General features: G+C 45.4%; 1 protein-coding gene across 1 annotated transcript in view; it reads left to right on the top strand.

The window, feature by feature from the left end:
- Positions 1-16,237, top strand: part of LOC142663651 (natural killer cells antigen CD94-like) — a 29,837-nt gene extending 13,600 nt beyond the window's left edge. The window contains exons 4-6 of the mRNA XM_075842403.1: positions 12,585-12,733; positions 13,791-13,903; positions 16,090-16,237. Coding sequence (XP_075698518.1) covers positions 12,585-12,733; positions 13,791-13,903; positions 16,090-16,213 — 386 coding nt within the window. The 3' untranslated portion in view covers positions 16,214-16,237. The remainder of the gene's footprint in view (positions 1-12,584; positions 12,734-13,790; positions 13,904-16,089) is intronic.
- Positions 16,238-18,191: the final 1,954 nt, after the last annotated feature.

Raw genomic sequence — 18,191 nt, 5'->3', positions numbered from 1 at the left:
ATTTTCCAACAATTTGTTACCTTTCAGTTAGTGGATCCTTAGTAACCACTACTAGATTACCGATGTAACCTGAAATAAAGATACAACGAGAGTCCTTGTCCTCACAAAGTATGGACTCAGTCAGGGAGGGACTCAGAGAGCAGAGGGCCCCTGTTCAAGAACAATATATGAAATTCTTGCTCTCTAATAGTTTTTCATAGAGAATCCATCTTGTTTCTCTACCAATCCACGAATAGTTGTGAGCTATAGACCATAAGAAGCTGTTAGCTGTGCATAAGGTGGAAGAGGGGCCCCTTTTCTACAGGGCCCATGTGTAGCTGCAGAGGTTGCACCAATTTTTATGTTTGTCCCTGGACTCCGTAGTTACGCTTGGTTATAGTGGCACTAAGATCAGCAGCAAACGATGGTGGAAAGGTCATATGTAGCCGGTGGTCGGAACCAGAAGTCTAAATACAGTGGCACCAGGGAGCAGATAAAGGCCTGGTCAGTAGTCAAGGATCAGGCATTAGCAGCCAAAATGAGAAATTAGAAGGAAATGTACATGAAGATGTCAACAATTAAGTAAAGTCGGAGCCAGAAGTATCATAAACAGAATATCAGAGATAAAGGCAGACACAGGGCACAAAATACACTTGTATACTGGCCTGCAGGGTTTTGTTTTTTTAAACTCGTTTTATTGAAAATTTTTCAAAGTTTAACAAAAGTCAAATTCAAAATAGTGAATGGACCACAATGTCCTATAACTTTGTAACAAAGTACTCGCAGGTGCTAACAACATAAGTGCCATAATTTCACGCAATGCCAGCATTATCTTGCGAACAGTTACACCATATTTGTAAAACGTAACCATCTGAGCGTTCATTAATAATAACAGTACAAGTGTTTGATTGTATGCGAGAGGCCCGGGACATCCACTGTCACCCCTTCCAACTGTGATTATCTCCCCTCCCCCAGCGCACTCCTTGCTTGCCCCAGTTCTCTGGAGGAGTAATTAGTATCTGGTGCTTCACACTACAGGTCCCAAATTTTGTGGAATTTGACAGGTAAGTTTCTGTGTTTGTAGATGATGCGTTCGTACGACACTGTCGAATTTACCATGTTTTTCCACACCGTTACTTTCGGGGGTCGTCTATCCATCCACCTCATTGATATACCTTTGCGAGCTAGAAATAGTGTCTCCTGTATAAAAATTCTGGTGTAATGTGGCCATTGGTCTTCCTCCATTATGCCAAACAAACATATTTCTAGTGAGCTGTTGATCGGGAATGGCAGTATCCGATTTAGGACTTCAACCACTTCCGCCCAGTATTTCTTGATATGAGGACACGTCCACACCATATGCCAAAAATCTGCAGGAGCATGTGAGCATTTAGGACAGGCAGGTTCCGCTATACAATGCATTTTAAACAGACGAATAGGCGTTAGATAGGCTTGATGTATGTAGTATAACTGAATGAGCTTGTTATTAGCCGCCGGCGACACATGTAAGTGAGATTGCAGTAAATCATCAATTTTCTCTTCAGTTAGCGATGGTATCAATTGGACCCATTTAGAGATAGCTGGTAGGGGTGCCGCTGAAGCCTTTTTATCCAAGAGGTGAGCGTATATGGTGGAGATCAGTCCTTTAGGACCCTGAGATCTGATCACCCCGATGAGGGGATATGAGGAGATGGGCTGACGATGTGCCGGGAACTGTGTGGGAAGGAGATGGCGCAGTTGTAGGTATTTGAAGAGGTGCTGCCTTGGAATGCGAAATCTTTCCTGCGCCTGTTCAAAGGATATAAAGGTGTCATTTTCATAGATATCATTGAGCACCCGTACGCGCGCAGCTGTCCAGTATGCTGCGTCCGGGAAGGTGTGCAAGGCTTTCAAGTCCATATTGTGCCATAATGGAGTCTCCTCCGGTATTGTGGGGGCACCTGAAATTTCCGCCGCCGCTTTCCACACTCCTCGGGCTAGTCGACAAATGGGCAGTAGAGGTGTCCCTAGGTTCCCTCGATGGAACAATATAGGCCATAGTATTTCATGCGCGGAGTATTCCAGTAAAACTCTTTCCGTTCCGGCCGGTCGGTTTGCTTGTGTCCAGGGGCCCAAATATTTGAGTTGGCCAACCAAGTAGTATAGGTAGATATCTGGAAGAGCAATTCCAGCCATCTCTTTTGGGCGTTGTAATTTTTGTACGGCCAATTTAGATCTAGAACGGCCCCATATGAAGGATATGATTAATGAGTCCAGTTGTTTGAAAAAGGATTTTGGTATAGGACTACATACATGTTGTAGTACATACAGGCTCTTTGGTAGTACCACCATTTTGATCAAATTAATACGGCCCATGACTGATAAGGGAAGGGCCGCCCACACCTTGAATTTTTCTCTAAAGATAGCCAGAAGCGGATGGACATTGAGTGGAAGTGAGCGCGATGCGTTCCTGGCAATATGCAGTCCCAGATATTTGAAGTGATCCACTACTGCCAGACCTTCCATCGTGGAGCCCACCAGTTGAGATTCGTTTTGGTAAAGAAACATTACTGACGACTTTGACCAATTTATGCGCAATCCAGAATAGTCTCCAAATGTGTTAATTAGGCTCATTGCCCTAGGAAGGGAAGACTGCACCCTTGAAATGAAGAGCATGATGTCATCTGCGTATAAGGCAATTCGATCCTCTTTTGCCGCGTGCTCGATACCTTGTAGCTCTGTGTCTGATCTTAGAAGTATCGCCAACGGTTCCATTGCCATGGCAAAGAGTAGTGGCGATAGAGGGCATCCCTGCCTTGTCCCACGGCCGAGCTCAAATGAAGTCGATGTCATATCATTCAGTGCCACGGTAGCTTTCGGATGAGTATATATGAGTTGTATCCAAGACACAAAGGCCGGTCCGAAGCCAAAGCATGTGAGAACACTGGAGAGATAGGGCCACTCCACTGAGTCGAAGGCCTTAGCAGCATCTAGGGAAGCCAGAGCCCAATCATTGCTGTTCCGTTCCGCTATTTGTGCCACCGCGTGTACTCTCCTCAGGTTGTCCGAGGTGCTCCTTCCCGGTATGAATCCCGATTGGTCAGGATGGACGAGCTCTGCTATGATCAGGTTCAGCCTGTTCGCGAACACTTTGGTCAATAATTTATAGTCGGTGTTGAGCAAGGATATAGGCCTGTATGACCCGCAGTCTAATGGTGACTTGTCCGGTTTCAGAAGTACAATTATAGTAGCGTCATAGAATGAAGCCGGTAACATTCCCTTTTCAAATGACGTATTCAAGACTTCCAGTAGCTGAGGCAAGAGTTGTTCCTGGTATTTGACGTATACTTCAAGCGGTATGCCATCCGGGCCAGATGCTTTGCCCTTCGCCATTGAGGATAATGCTTCTGTCAATTCCTGAAGTGTTAGAGGGGCATCCATAGACTCCCTTTGCATGTCCGTCATTTTGGGTATATTTATTTCCGACAAATAATCCTTGATGTTCTGAGGAGACACCTGCAATGTCGGGCTATAGAGGTCCTTGTAGAAGTCTGTAAAGCAATTGAGGATTTGCACATTATCATGAAGCATGTTCCCTTCAGAAGTTTTAATACGTAATATGGCAGGAGAGGCAGAGTTGCAGTGTATGAGATGTGCCAAGAGACTACTGGATTGATTGCCATGCTCGAAATATCTCTGCTTAGAAAAGAAGATGCAACGTTTAATCTTTTCGTGGAGAAGATTTACGTATTCTCTGCCCTTCTGTAGCCAGTTGTGTTGAGAGCTTGGGGAGGGATCTGCAATGAATGCGGCCTCCAAGTTGGTGCATTCGTTCTCCAGCAGCTGTTCCATCTTGGAAGATTGTCGTTTATGATAGGAAATTGATGACTGCAAACATCCGCGAAGGTATGCCTTCAGGGCATCCCAGAGGGCCGAGTGATTATCAAAGGGAAGGTTATCCGCAAAGAACATTTCAAGTTGGTCAGGTATTCGATCTTGAGCGCCGAGCACTGTAAGCCAGAATGGGTGTATCTTCCTGGGCCCTCTGTTCACGTGTGGGCGGAGGGTAAGCTTAACCAGCATAGGGGAGTGGTCCGACATTGCACGGGGTAAGTGTGAAATAATTTCCATCATACTATATACTTTGGGATTACCGCACATATGATCAATCCGAGACAGTGTGTTTCTCCCAGGTGTAAAGCAGGTAAACTCTCGTTTATCAGGGTATCGGTGGATTCCCCAGTGCCGCTCCAGAATTAAACTTATCAATAGACGGGTCCAGCAGCAGATTGAAATCTCCCATGCACAACACTCCGGCCATAGGAAACTGTGAGGCAAACTTTGCCGCTTCATAAAGTATCGACATGGGGGCCGGTGGTGGAAGATAAAGTCCAATCAGCACAAAGGGATGACCTTCTATCCAGGCATGTATGAATATCCATCTGCCGTCTGTATCCTTTAGTACCACGTCCAGTTCCCATCTAAGTGACTTATGGACTAAAATGGAAACCCCTCTGGAATAGGAGCTATAAGTGGAGTGGGCCGACCATTGTATCCACGAGGGATTCAAGCAATGAATAGTGGGAGGAGTTACATGCGTTTCCTGGAGACATATTAATTGTGGCCCTTGGTTGCGGATAAAGGAAAACGTTAGATTTATTTTATGGGAGTCTCCCAGGCCTCTCACATTTACAGACAAAACATTCAAAGTCATGGCACTTATCACCTTACATATCAATACAATGCAATTTTCTGGGTAAACAGCTGGTGCAAAGAACAAGACACCATTACCAACAGTTTGTAACCGAAGCTTTCAAGGTTATTAAGTTACTTTATATCACAGGTGTGATATTGTGGGTAAACGGGGGATCACTTATATACCTTATATCTGATATAGGTGAACAAGTTATAAAATAACAGAAGAAAAACCAGCACTATGTTTCCTCATACGTGAATCATTTTAACCGCTATTACATGTATCCAAGCATGCTATGAGCCACGCACTGCCTCTCAATATCTATCCCTGCCAGGGGCCCTCAACAGATTCTATTGATTCTATACAAGGCAGTTATCCCGTTATTTCCTACTAATCATATACCTGAGAAAAGCACGATATAGCATAAATGTAAGAAATAACCTTATTACTAAAACTAAGGGAGAAGAAAAAGAGATACACGGCGCCACATAGTGCAAATAAAAGCGAGGGAGTACAAGGAGCAATATAAGTAAGAAAATTGCTCACCTTCGGTAGTGGATACCGTTAAGTATCTCAAAAGCCAGAAAGCTGCTGCCAGGTCCGTGCACATGCAAAACTAATTTTGCTGTCAAAATGGATCAATAAATGAGAGAAAAAAGGGGGACCACCGGCGCTGCTATAAACGATGTCAAGGCAAGAGATGAATTATAATGTTTAATGAAAGAGGCTACGCGTTTCGACGTTCCATTTTGGCCTGATGAAGACGCCGGTCCGGCGTCGAAACGCGTAGCCTCTTTCATTAAACATTATAATTCATCTCTTGCCTTGACATCGTTTATAGCAGCGCCGGTGGTCCCCCTTTTTTCTCTCACTTATTACTAAAAGGATGAACCGCAGGTTTCTCTCTCCAATCCGCCCTGCCAAGCGAAATCTGCGTCCACAGTATAAGTTGAATATATGGTAAGGCCACTAGCAGCAGGATGCATATTATGTCAAAAAACATCTTATCTATACATTGCATACTCATCTGAGAGTCCCATACGATATTCCGACAGTGCAGGCAATGTAGACATGGTATACATATAGAACAGTCCCGATGATTCAAATGTTAGCGACGGGGCGAGCGACCAACCGAACTCAGCCATTCATCTGCCTCAGCCGGATCAGTGAAGAAGATAGTTTTCTCTTGATGGACGACTCTCAATCTTGCTGGGAACGCCATTGAGTGAGATATTTGTAGGTCCCGGAGTCTCCTCTTGACTTGCATGAAGGAGGCCCTCATTTTCTGTAATGCAGCTGAGAAATCTGGAAAGAGTAGTATGGTGGCATTCTGAAAACGAATCTCTCCGTGTTTGCGCGCAGCCTGTAGAATGGCATCTCGATCTCTGCTGCTGAGTAGACGAGCTATCATGGGTCTCGGTGGGGCTCCAGGCGGTGGTGGTCTGCTCCGACTTTACCTCTGCAATCCTGCCAGTCAAGGAAGATGTGGATAATTGAATCGCAACCAGCAATCTGGAAGACACTTGTGCCAAAGTAAGCTCTGTTTCAGGAGCTGGGGGAGGTTCAGGCTGTTCCTGCTCTGAGGAGGGAGACAGTGAAGATGCAGATGCGCCGGCGCCATCTTGTGGAACAGCCCTAGCGTATTCCTTCAGCCGTTCAGCCGCCAAGGATTGCCTGGTTCGGTTCATGACAGCGTATCCTCTTCGGTAAGTATGCAGGTCGGTTTTGGTAGAAGTTATAGCGGTATTTCAGCAGGATAAATAGAGGAAAACCTTAGCTGGGTACGGAGCGCTCAAAGCATGCGACCGCTCATGTCCGTCGTTGGCCACGCCCCCTGGCCTGCAGGGTTTACATCTCATTGACCAATGTACAGGCTACCTTGCTCAATACATAACACTTAATAACCGTTTTAACAATAATACACAGACACCTGATTGTGGTATAAATTTAGCCAAGGCTATTTATTAAATTGTAAACCAATTGTACCTGCGTACAAAAAACGTTAGCCAGCCATATCAACCGTATAAAATTTGTTAACATAAATTAACATGTAAATTAAATAACATACCGGAAGGGACTCGTCATCATTCCCCACCCAGTTTTACCAACTGAGTGAACATGCGCTCAGAGTCCCCACATTTCCAGCCTAAAAGCACCCCCCAGGCTGACTACCCATGCCAAGAGCCAGAGGTATGACACCTCATGCCGTCTGCGCTCCCCCACCAATAGCCAAGGCCTCTTCCAGGCCATCGTGCAGCCCCACGTTAACAAACCTATCGCCACCCCTTCCAATAGGCGGTGAGGCACCACCACACCCCCGAGGAGCCGAATAAAGGCCGCCATCTTCTTGTTGACCTTGCCACGGGACCTAGCCAATGCTAGTGGGTCCCTTGCATGAAGCCACACCAACCTCGGCAACCAGACCAACCGTACACCTGGCAAAAGACCCAGTAGCCGAACAACATCCCTCTTCATTGCCTTCAATAAGTCTCGCTGAGACAGTTTTCCCAGGTCATTGCCTCCCACGTGCAGCACCAATATCTTCGGAACTCCAACCAGCCTGGACAGGCAGACCACTTCTGACACCAGAGTGTCCCACTGAAGACCTCTGAAGCCGAACCACCGCAACTCCAATTGGTCCATCGAAAAACCGAGCCGTTCGCCATTTCTCCTCACTCCAGCTCTCCGATGTGCCTAGTAAATGTACGAGTGTCCAAAGATCCATGCCCCTGCAGGACATGCGGCTGCGGAGAGAAGTACCAACCAACATACATCAGCCCTACAGCGCAAAAACCTTATACTCTCTCCATCACACCCTTCCCATTCACATGTCAGGCACCCACACTCGCCCTGGGCGTACATACCTCTTATATGCCCCCGACTTCCAGCGACCAATGCCTTTTACTCTGTCCACACCTAAACCCAAATAAGATGCCTCGGTGGCGGCACCCACTCGAAATGAATTGGTGCCGAACTCCTTTGCCGCACCTCCTATAAGACCAATGGCCTTCCGAAGAACAGCCAAGAATTGAAAACGAGATAGAAAGGAGCGATCAGAATGAACAAAAACAGGGCCTAAACTGACAGGAATCCTAATGCTACGAAAGAATTGAAACAGAGAAACCGGACAGATTCGCTCATCCTCGATGGCAGACAACAAAACTGACACTCCCTTCCCCTCTTGATCCGTCTTGGAGATCCGGAGCCAAATGTTCACAGAAGCAGAATCACAATTCACATCCTCAAACAACACCCCCCATGGCCGAATCTTAATCACACTCACCAATTCCCCCACCCTAAAAGCCCCAAAGAAGGCCCAAGAAAAAAAACAATGAAAACATCAAAGATTCATAACTGGATGAACAGACCTCGCCCAACACCCCTAACAACTTCTTAAGCAGCATTACTGTAATCGGCCGTCTGGAATCCACTGCCTTCTTCTGGCGGTTCCATCCTTTCAGGGCCCGCCGTATCCTAAAGTCCTTGGACACATCCAGTCTCCCGGATAGCTTAAAATAAAAAGTCAAAGCAGCCAGCCGCTCTCCCACGGCTGATGCCGACACCCCCATGTCCATTAAGTAAACCACATAGGCCTCAAGCAGTCCGTCCAACGACTCAGGCTGGAAAGAAGCCGGCCTCCCTCCAGGAGACATGGCTTCAGACTCCCGCCACGTCTTCTCATAGCACCTCAAAGTAGACGGTGCCAACGACCTCCGGACCAATTCACCCATCATGGCTTGACAATGGTCCACAGATGAACTGGGCAGGCATCCCCCATCTCCATGGCTTCCAGAGCCTACATCTGAAAGCACGCCCACTGAAAATGGGAGAGAGCGTCAGCAGCAAAATTCGATAGCCCAGGTGCATGTGCCACCCGGAAAAACAGATTCAAGTGAAGACATTGCAGAACCAGCAGGCACACTCAAGAGCCGAACTACCGGATCCGACCCAGCAGATAACTTGTTCACCGCATGCACCACTCCCATGTTATCCGACAGAAAAACCACCCTCTGGTAGCAAAACTCATCACCCCAAATGTGAACTGCCACCAAGATGGGGAACAACTTCAAAATCTTCAAATTCCTCAATAACGGGGAGCCCTCCCATGCCGCCGGCCACCTGGCCGCACACCATCTCCTGCCAAGTAACGCTCCAAATCCCACATTAGAAGCCGAATCGGTCTGTAGACCGAACTACACAGAATCAACCAAACCTGACTGGAAAACCGAAACTCCATTAAAAGACGCTAAGAATGACACTTCCAGGTCCTCCCGATGCTCCCTTGTCACTCTGATTAAATGGTGCAGTTCGGAAATACATGCCGTTGCACTTCACAAGCGCCCGCTAAAGATCCTGCCCATAGGGATAACTCTGCAAGCAAAATTTAACTTCCCAAATACTGATTGTAATTCCTGAAGTCTGACTTTCTTGAAACTCCCGAGATGCCCTATTGCCGCCCTCAGGTCTTCCAACTTGTCTGCTGGCAGACGACAGATCCCCTTACTCTAGTCAATCTCTAAACCTAGGAATGTCAGGCAGGGCATGGGGCCCACTGTTTTGTCCATTGTCATAGGGATACCAAACTCCTGTGCCACGTTCAACAATGTATCCAGCATGTGCCGGCAAATTTGGGACCCAGCTGGGCCCACTCACAGGAAATCGTCTAGGTAGTGGATGATGCTGCCAAAACCAGACGACTCCCTAACCACCCACTCCGCAAAACCACTAAAAGCCTCAAAGTAAGAGCATGACAGAGACAACCCCATGGGCAAACAAAGGTCTACAAAATAACTTCCGTCAAAAAAGCAGCCAAGGAGATTATAACTATCCGGGTGAATAGGAAGCAGCCTAAAAGCTGCCTCCACATCCGCTTTTGCCAATAGGGCCCCCGAACTCGCCTCTCTCACTAGATTCACCGCCCTATCAAAAGAAGCATACGACACAGAACAAAGTTCCTTGTCTATGCTGTCCTTCACTGAGCTGCCTTTCGGAAAGGACAGATGATGTAACATCCGAAACTTCCCCGACTCTTTCTTTGGAACAACCCCCAACGGTGACACACGAAAATCCGAAAGGGGTGGGAAGGAAAACTGGCCCGCCATCCGGCCCAGTTCCACTTCCGCTCTGAGTTTAACCCGAACCACCTCCGGAAACTGAATGGCAGATTTAAAATTTGCCGGAACCCCGGAACCACCCCCAGTCAAGTTAATCGGAATGGGAAAACCGCTCCCAAAACCATCCCTCAATAACGTTGCATGCGCTCTATTGCTGTAAAACTCAAGCCACGGCAGCATCGCACCTAGCTTCACTGGAGTCTTCCCCTTTTGCAGCAGAATCCCCCGGGTGCTTTCCAAGATGTTTGAAACAGCGGGAGTAAGGGTGTGAACCCCCACATCCAGAGCATTCATGCCGGAACTTACATCACAGACTCACTTTTCATTGTCCCTCATTAAAGAGCCATCACACACCTTTTTTATTAGGGTCGGTTGGGCAGACCCCTGCCCCCCCGGCCCCTCCGTGAAAGGGAGCAGGTCGCTGAGACATCATCAGCCTCATCCATAATGGCAGATCTAACTGATCCCACCACAGGGCATGCCGCCAGGCGCTGACGAAACTGCTCATCATAACGCCACTACGCCAGACACCCATAGGTCTTACAAGCATCCCAAATACCCTCAATGTAACAAAACAAAGACGCACAATGTTTCGGGAATTTAGCCCCCCAAACGCTCACATAGATACAAAAGGCTCTCAAACAATTCCCAAATGTCTTCGGAATCTTCCTATACCTACGTTTGCATTCTTCCTCTTCCCATTTCTTCAACTTCTCACCCATATCCGTTTCCTTCGTCTCTGGGAAATCCTCAAGCAGCAGCAGCGAAAATAGTTCCACATACTCCCCCTTCTCAATCTTCTGTCGGGCCTCGTCCTTCAAAACGCGCACAGCGGGCCCGAAAAGGCAAAATAAGAGCCCCCGTGAGCAACATCCGTCACGGGCCCCACATCCACCACAGGCTGCTCTGAAATCCCAAAAGGTGAACCACGTACCACTGAACCCGGTCCCTCTTCCACTCCCGCCATACTACCCCGTGGGGAAGACCGCACTGAATCCCAAACTTCCCTCCAGGCCCCTGCAAACTCCACATCAGCTGGATCCACTACAGCACCTTAGCAGCCAGCAATTCCTTCACATCCACCAGGCCCCTCAAAAAATTGCCAGCAGAAAAAACAGACTCACCTCCCGATCTAGAAGACGATCCTGCTGCTGCACTGCTTCTCTGCAAAGCGGGGTGATTACCCTCGGCCTTCTCCACCAGCCCCGATACTTGGGCAAGACTCCCATTGCCCCTTCTATCCAAGAGGATCGTGCCGCACTTCGTACCGGTGACAAGGCCTCCCAGTTCAATCTAGCCGAACCTCTCCCGCCATCCAACCGGCCACTGTACACCTCGAAATCACGGTGGCGTTCTGACACAGACTTCACCTGCAATCCAGACCCACGTCTTCCCGTAAGAGCTGGCCTCCGATCCCGACTCTGAGTCCTGGTCCTGAACCGCCAAATAACACTTCCCACCGACGAGCGGCACGACGGCCCCCGCCGCCCTCGGGACCTGTGAGAAAAATACACCACATCATCCAAACGATCCCAGTCCAACGGAACTAACTGCATACTCCCCTCCTCCATCGCTAACCCTCTTTCGGGGGCCCTGGCTGTAGCTTTGAGAAGCACCTCTCCGACCAGCGACATGCGACCAGGCGCCAGCCGTGAGGCTGCACTTCACTGTTTCTCCAGCCTTCTGTCCCACATTAGCTATATCCAGTAACAGCTTTGAGGCGTTCACCACAGTGTTGCCCTTCACTTGCCTGCCAGATGCTGATCCCGGGTCCATCCCCTCTCCTGCCGACACCTTCCCGTTGCTCTGCGTCTTCCTCCTATCACAGGTGGGCTCGCCCCTCTTCCGCCCGCTCACTCGACGAGCGGGGCTCGGACACCTCCGCCTCCAACCAGGCTGCACCGGACTGGGGCTCAGCCGCACTGGCGGTCTAGCATTGCGTACCGGCTGTGTGCCAACCTCCGCCACTGCCTGCATCCCGGCAACCTGCTCCACCAACCATGCCAATCCCCTCTCAATGACTAAGGCCCTCACTCTGTTCATCAGCTCCTCCATCTTGAAAGCGTGAGCTAACCACAACAAGTCCTTCTTCCTAGCTCGTTTGGCGCTTCTGCCAAACCCCGCCTCCTGATGTCAGGCAATACGTCCCCCCACATGGTCAAGCCGCTTCTCCTCTGACGTGCTGCTGATCCGGAGCTCCCCTTCTGGGTGATGTCATTAGGAAGAGCTGGTTGCCATGGCAAAACAGCAGAAACAGTCAAAACAATACACAGAAAGCATTGAGACACGGGTGCCTGGTGCGGTGGGTAACATGTTCATTGCAGACTCAAGGTCTGTATGATTTAAATTCTAGGAAGTGTAGTCCTTTTTTGTTTGTCTACAGTCTGATGTAGTTTTTCTTCCATAATGCAGTATTTTGTATTACAAAAGTTCAGCTAAGCTGTGAGAAATGGATCTGGTGACAGGCAAGTTAATCAAGTAGCATCTAACAGAATTGTGAATGCAGCTCTGCACTATAATAAAGGCTGTAACTCAGTACAAAGCAAAAAAAAACAACACAATATATGTAATGAAATGTATGTACAAGTATATATATATACATATATATATATATATATATATATATATGTATATATATATACATATGTATATATATATATATATATATATATATATACATATGTATATATATATATATATATATATATATATATATATATATATATATATATATATATATATATAAAATATAAAACATAGTTAAAATTTTAAGGTTTTTTAATTATAAAAGCTAAATGTCCGTCTCCTTGGTTTAGAATCCTGTCTGCTTTGTCCAATGAACTGGGTTCTAATACAGAAGAAATGTTACTATATGCCTGATAAAACGCTGTCATGGAATGAATCGCAGGGGTTTTGCTCAGCTCAAAACTCCAGTCTCATAATGCCAAAAACATATCAAGAAGGGGTAAGCAAATATTAATTTGATTAAAAGAAATGAAAAAAAACATAACAAAAGGATATTGACAATTGTCATAATATTATATAACCTTATACACATTATTAAAGAGACTGCCCAGGATTAGAAAAACATAACTTCTTTTTTTCCAGAACCAGCGCCACATTTTTCCTTGGACTGTGACTTATATTGCAGCTCAATTCCATTCACTAAAATAGGGTTGAGCTGCAATACTAGACACAGCCTATTAACATTGGTAGTGCTGTTTCTGAAAAAAAAGCTGATCATATTGTCTTATCCTGGGCAAACCCTTTTATTGTGTGATATATATATATATATATATATATATATATATATATATATAACATTGCACATTTATGGTTGGCTTGCTGGATATCTAAATTGCTTGGCGTCTGGAGATGCCGTTTCAGCTAGTGTTTTGCTGTGCCATTAGAGAGCCAGGACATTGCAGCGTGGCTACCTCGTATCCTCACGCTGGGGTCGGCACTTTCTGCATAAAAGGGTAGTGTGGAAGACGAGGAACCTGTCTAGTAAGAGAACTGCTGTCAAGTTCTGGAGAGAGAGCTGTGAAGCGGTAGAAGCAGCAAGTATGATTGAAGGAACAGGGGGAGTAGGAAAAGTAGTGTGTTTGATCGATGTACAAAATAAAAAATAAAAAATACTTTATTGTTAAATTGTTATTAAAAACAATGTTGGATGTAATTCACGTTGCGCCAAAAATCCCCTAGTCGGGGTCTGACTCCCGACTTGCAGTGGCGGTTCACAGTATTACAGCCTTCTCCCATCCACTTTAATGGGAGAAGGCTGTAATACTGTGAACCGCAGCTACTGCTCTATCGGCGAATTCACACTGTGAGCCGTGACCAGAATGAAGGGGAAGCAGCGCTTATACGAGTGCTGCGGCCCCTTCAAAACAGGTGATCGGCGGGGGGGTGCTGGGAGTTGGATCCTGACCAATCAGATATTGATGGCCTATCCAGAAGATCATTTAGGGAAGGGACAACCCGTTTAAGCTCAGAACTAGAAGCTTATTTTTTATTTTTAGGAATTTATCATTTGTAACTTCCGAAGGTGGATGGAAACTCCTCTATGGATAGGCCTATCATGTTCCTTAAAATCAAATGAGAAATGGCTGTGGTTAGATAACACAACATACAGGTGAGTAAGTAACAGCAATATGTTTTTTACGATCTTTATCATAAGCGCTGCTCTATTTAACATGAAAAGGACTGTTTTATATTCATCATTACCCTAGAAATGGGCCTGCCAATGTTCTAGTGACTGCATGTTATAATGGCATGAAAAGAAATGTGGCGCAGGAAATTCCAAAAGGCAGAAGGGAGAAAGCCGCTGCCGGACTCCTCTGGCAGCGGCTAATCTACTAACAAACATAAAGATTGGGCATGTTGAAACTTAACATGTCTCACCTTTCTCTCCTCCAACATCTGCCGTCAGAAGAGGGTCAGGATGTCGCTATTCACATTTGATGGTCAGCCAGTCCCGCTGAAATTAATCGGTTCGGCCAACATACATCTAATGTGTATGACAATCTATAGTTCTGTAAGTTGCGATGTGGGTCCTTCATAGATCGGACTTGTTTTTCCAGGACATCCCACTTAAGCTCAGTCGGATTGAGATCTGGGGGATTTGGATGCCAAATCAACACCTTCAACTTCTTTGTCATGTTTCTCAATCTATTCCTGAACAATTTTTTGCAGTCTGCTAGGGTGCATTACCCTGATGAAAGAGGACTCTGGCATTACGGAATACATTTGCCATAAATGCATGTACTTGGTCTGTAAAAATGTTTAGATAGGTGGTACGTACCAAAGTACCATCCACATGAATTCCAGGAGCCAAGGCTTTCCAGCAAAACATTGATAGAGCATCACACTGCCTCCGCCGGCTTGCTTTCTTCCTATAGTGCATTCTGGTGCCATCTCTTTCCCAGATAAGCGATGCCAACATACCCAGCTGTCCACATTATATAAAATAAAATGTGATTTCTACTATTCTACTATTGCTCCATCGTCCAGTTCTTACGTGCCCCTTATAGGTGCTTTCGGCAGGGTACAGGGGTCAGTATGGGCACTCTGCCAGTTCTGTGGCTACATAGCCCTGAATGCAAGAAGTTGCAATCACTTTCTATTATTACTAGCATTAACTTTTTCAGCAATTTCTGCTCCAGTGACTTATCTGTCGTATCGGACCCGACGGGTTAGCTTTCGCTTCCCATTTACATCAATGAGCCTTGGGCGCCCATGACTCTTTTCCTTGCACCACTTTTAGTAGGTACTGCATATCAGGAACACCCCACAAGACTTGCTGTTTTTGAGATGCTCTGACCCAGTCATTCAGCCATCTAAATTTGGCCCTTGTCAAAGTCACTCAGATCCTTACACTTGCCCTTTTTTCCTGCTACCAACACATCAACTTCATGAACTGACTACTCACTTACACCCTAATATTATATCCCACTTCTTAACAGGTGCCATTGTAACGAGATAATAAATCTTATTCACTTCAACTCTCAGTGGTCTTAATGTTGTGGCTAAATGGTGTGTGTGTGTGTGTGTGTGTGTGTGTGTGTGTGTGTGTGTGTGTGTGTATATACATATGATTTTTATAAGATCCAGTATTAGTCCAACCTCAAAGGGGTAATGCGGTGACCGAAAAGTATTTCTAATATACGTTTTGGTCCACCATCACGCGGATTAGGAGATTTTAATAGATTTTTATAGCGCTGGCAGTGGATCGGAAGTCTAGTGGCACAGTCTTCCTTCATAACGAGACGACTCTTCGTCATGTGACCAGCCCCGTTATACTCTATGTAATCGCTTTAGCAGTAGTACAGCGATTACATAGAGTACAGTGGGGCCAGTCACATGACGAAGAGTCGTGCTGTCATGAAGGAAGACTGTGCAACTAGACCTCCGGTCCCCCGCCAGCGCTATAAAAATTGATTAAAAGCGCGATGGGGGACCGGAATGTATATTAGTGAGTGTACTCACATACCGCAGTGACTACACTGCTAATACTTTTTCGGACCCCACATGACCCCTTTAAGAATTCAAAAGAATCCCTAACAGAGAATAGCATCAACTTATTTAAACGTTATATTCATAGGCATATATAAATAGGATTTTTAACATTATTTCACCTACAAGCTCACAAGAACATTTCTAGTTACACAGGAGCTTAGAATGATGAAATGGGAATTGGAAATAAATGGCTGCATCTTCTAGTGGTTTAGTAGTACACAGTTAAATAGATTCTGAATAGTCTTCTTTTTTTTATTATTATTATGATGATGATGTTTATTATGATTTCCTATTATTTTGCAGCAGTTTACCGTGCAGAAACATGAAATGTGCCTATCTTGACTACGGGATCTTCTTTTCACCATGCAGTCAGAAACTGAAATTGGTCTGTGAAAAGTTACCTGTAAATCTTCCTGACATTAATTAATTAATACAGCAAGAGAACTGCGAACCTTCTGTCTCAGTGTACAAATATGCCTTTTTCAGTCATGTGTTAAGTTTCCTTTTAACTGGTGACCAATATGAGATAAACCTGTATTCAAATTTCCAGATGTTATTTGCATGCTGGAATCATATAAGTCAAATAAGCTGTCTATTTACAGCAAATAACTTCAAATCTGTTTGCCTACACGATTAGCATCTGAAGCAGGACGTTCTTATTTTGCAAGTAAAATTCAAAAATAAATTAGGATTAGCACAGGTAGTGGTAGAAAAGACTTTAACATAATAGGCAAAGATTGAATAGAAATGTAAACTATATGAGAAAAAAGTAAGGTTTCCTATATTAATGTATTAACATTATTAGATACAATGAAATGTTACATTTAGGGCAGCCTTTATGAGGGATTCTGCTTTCTGTCGGTGTGTTACCGGATATAGTTTGCTGTTATAGGGTATACAAATAGCCATACTAAACAGTGCCAAATTCTAAGCATCATACACTCTAATACCTACATATGAGTGCTAAGTTAGCTAAATCGGACTTCTATACATGTGACTATATAACAATCCTATACAGTGCCCTAGTAAATATTACCATGCAGTGCTCAAATGCCAACCTACAGTGACCATACAGCTCCATACTGTACGTAAAGTAATCTAAAAGCAGTGTTATATAATGTCTAAATAATACCACTATATGATTCAAGATTGTAGCAAGCATGGACTGCCAGGCTAATGCCTTATGCACATGACCGTTGTACCACTCGTGCCGTTTTTGACGGCATCCGAGTGGCACCCGATAGTCTTCACGCCCCCTTTCACTTTAGCGGGTGAATCGGGTCCGTGAAAAATGGTCCGAGTCTCCGATCCGACGAAAGATAGAACACGTCCTATCCTTCCTCGGATCACTAACGGGACTCGGACGGCACACACGGTCGTGTGCATGAGGCGTAACTGTGGTGCCCCCTTTAGCAGAAGTGGTTAATGCGCCCTGTGCGATCATAAACTTCACACACCCCTATGGCCATCCCTGGTTACTATTTGCTCTTTTATACATGAAACAATTAATTTCCAAAGGGATATCTGTTCATTTAATATCAATGGGTTATATATGAAAAATATTGTGTATTTTTTTTGGTAGATAAAACAGAACAAAATATAGTAGTTCACCTTGTCCTGTCAAATATTCAGAAGTGCCTAAAATAAAATTCCCTTTTAATATAGTTCTCTGATTTGTCCTTTTGTATGACATCTTTTCTATGACAAGTTGTTTCTGAGTTAAACCAAATGATAGGCATTGGTAGTTTTTTTTTTACGTTTTTGTAATGATAAATCTATCGGCTCAATGTCAGTAATGCCTGTGTATTTGTATGCTTTTTTTTAAATCCTAATTGTTTATATACAACCTTAGGCTTTATTCAGACGAACAGGAATTACGTCCGTGCAATGTGCGTCGCACGGACCTGTATTAGTCTATGGGGCCGTGCGGACGTGTGCGTGATTTTTACTCAGCGTGAGTCCGCTGAAAAAAAGTCACGACATGTCCGTTCTTTCTGCGTTTTGCGTGAATCACGCACCCATTGAAGTCAATGGGTGCGTGAAAACCACGCATGCCGCATGGAAGCACTTCCGTGCGAACTGCGTGATTCGCGCAACAGCTGTCAAAAGGATGAATGTAAACAGAAAAGCACCACGTGCTTTTCTGTTTACAAACATCCAAATGGAGTTTCATAATGATGGCGGCTGAGCGAAAAGCACGCAGCCGCGCATTATATGCTGCTGCCACACAGAGCTGTTAAGTGGCTTTTGCGCACGCAAAACGCAACGCTCGTGTGAATCCAGCCTTAAGGGGATTTTTACTATGAACTTAGGTGGGGGTCTACTAAAGTCCTCTTAAATGATTTGTCAGTGTGCTTTGCCCATGTCATAGATGAAAAACAACTGCAATGTTGTGAAGAGCACTC

The sequence above is a fragment of the Rhinoderma darwinii genome, chromosome 11, assembly GCF_050947455.1.
Source record: "Rhinoderma darwinii isolate aRhiDar2 chromosome 11, aRhiDar2.hap1, whole genome shotgun sequence".
In the NCBI taxonomy this organism is placed as follows: domain Eukaryota; kingdom Metazoa; phylum Chordata; class Amphibia; order Anura; family Rhinodermatidae; genus Rhinoderma; species Rhinoderma darwinii.
The sequence above is the reverse complement of the archived record's forward strand: the minus strand, read 5'-3'. Positions and strand labels throughout refer to the sequence as shown.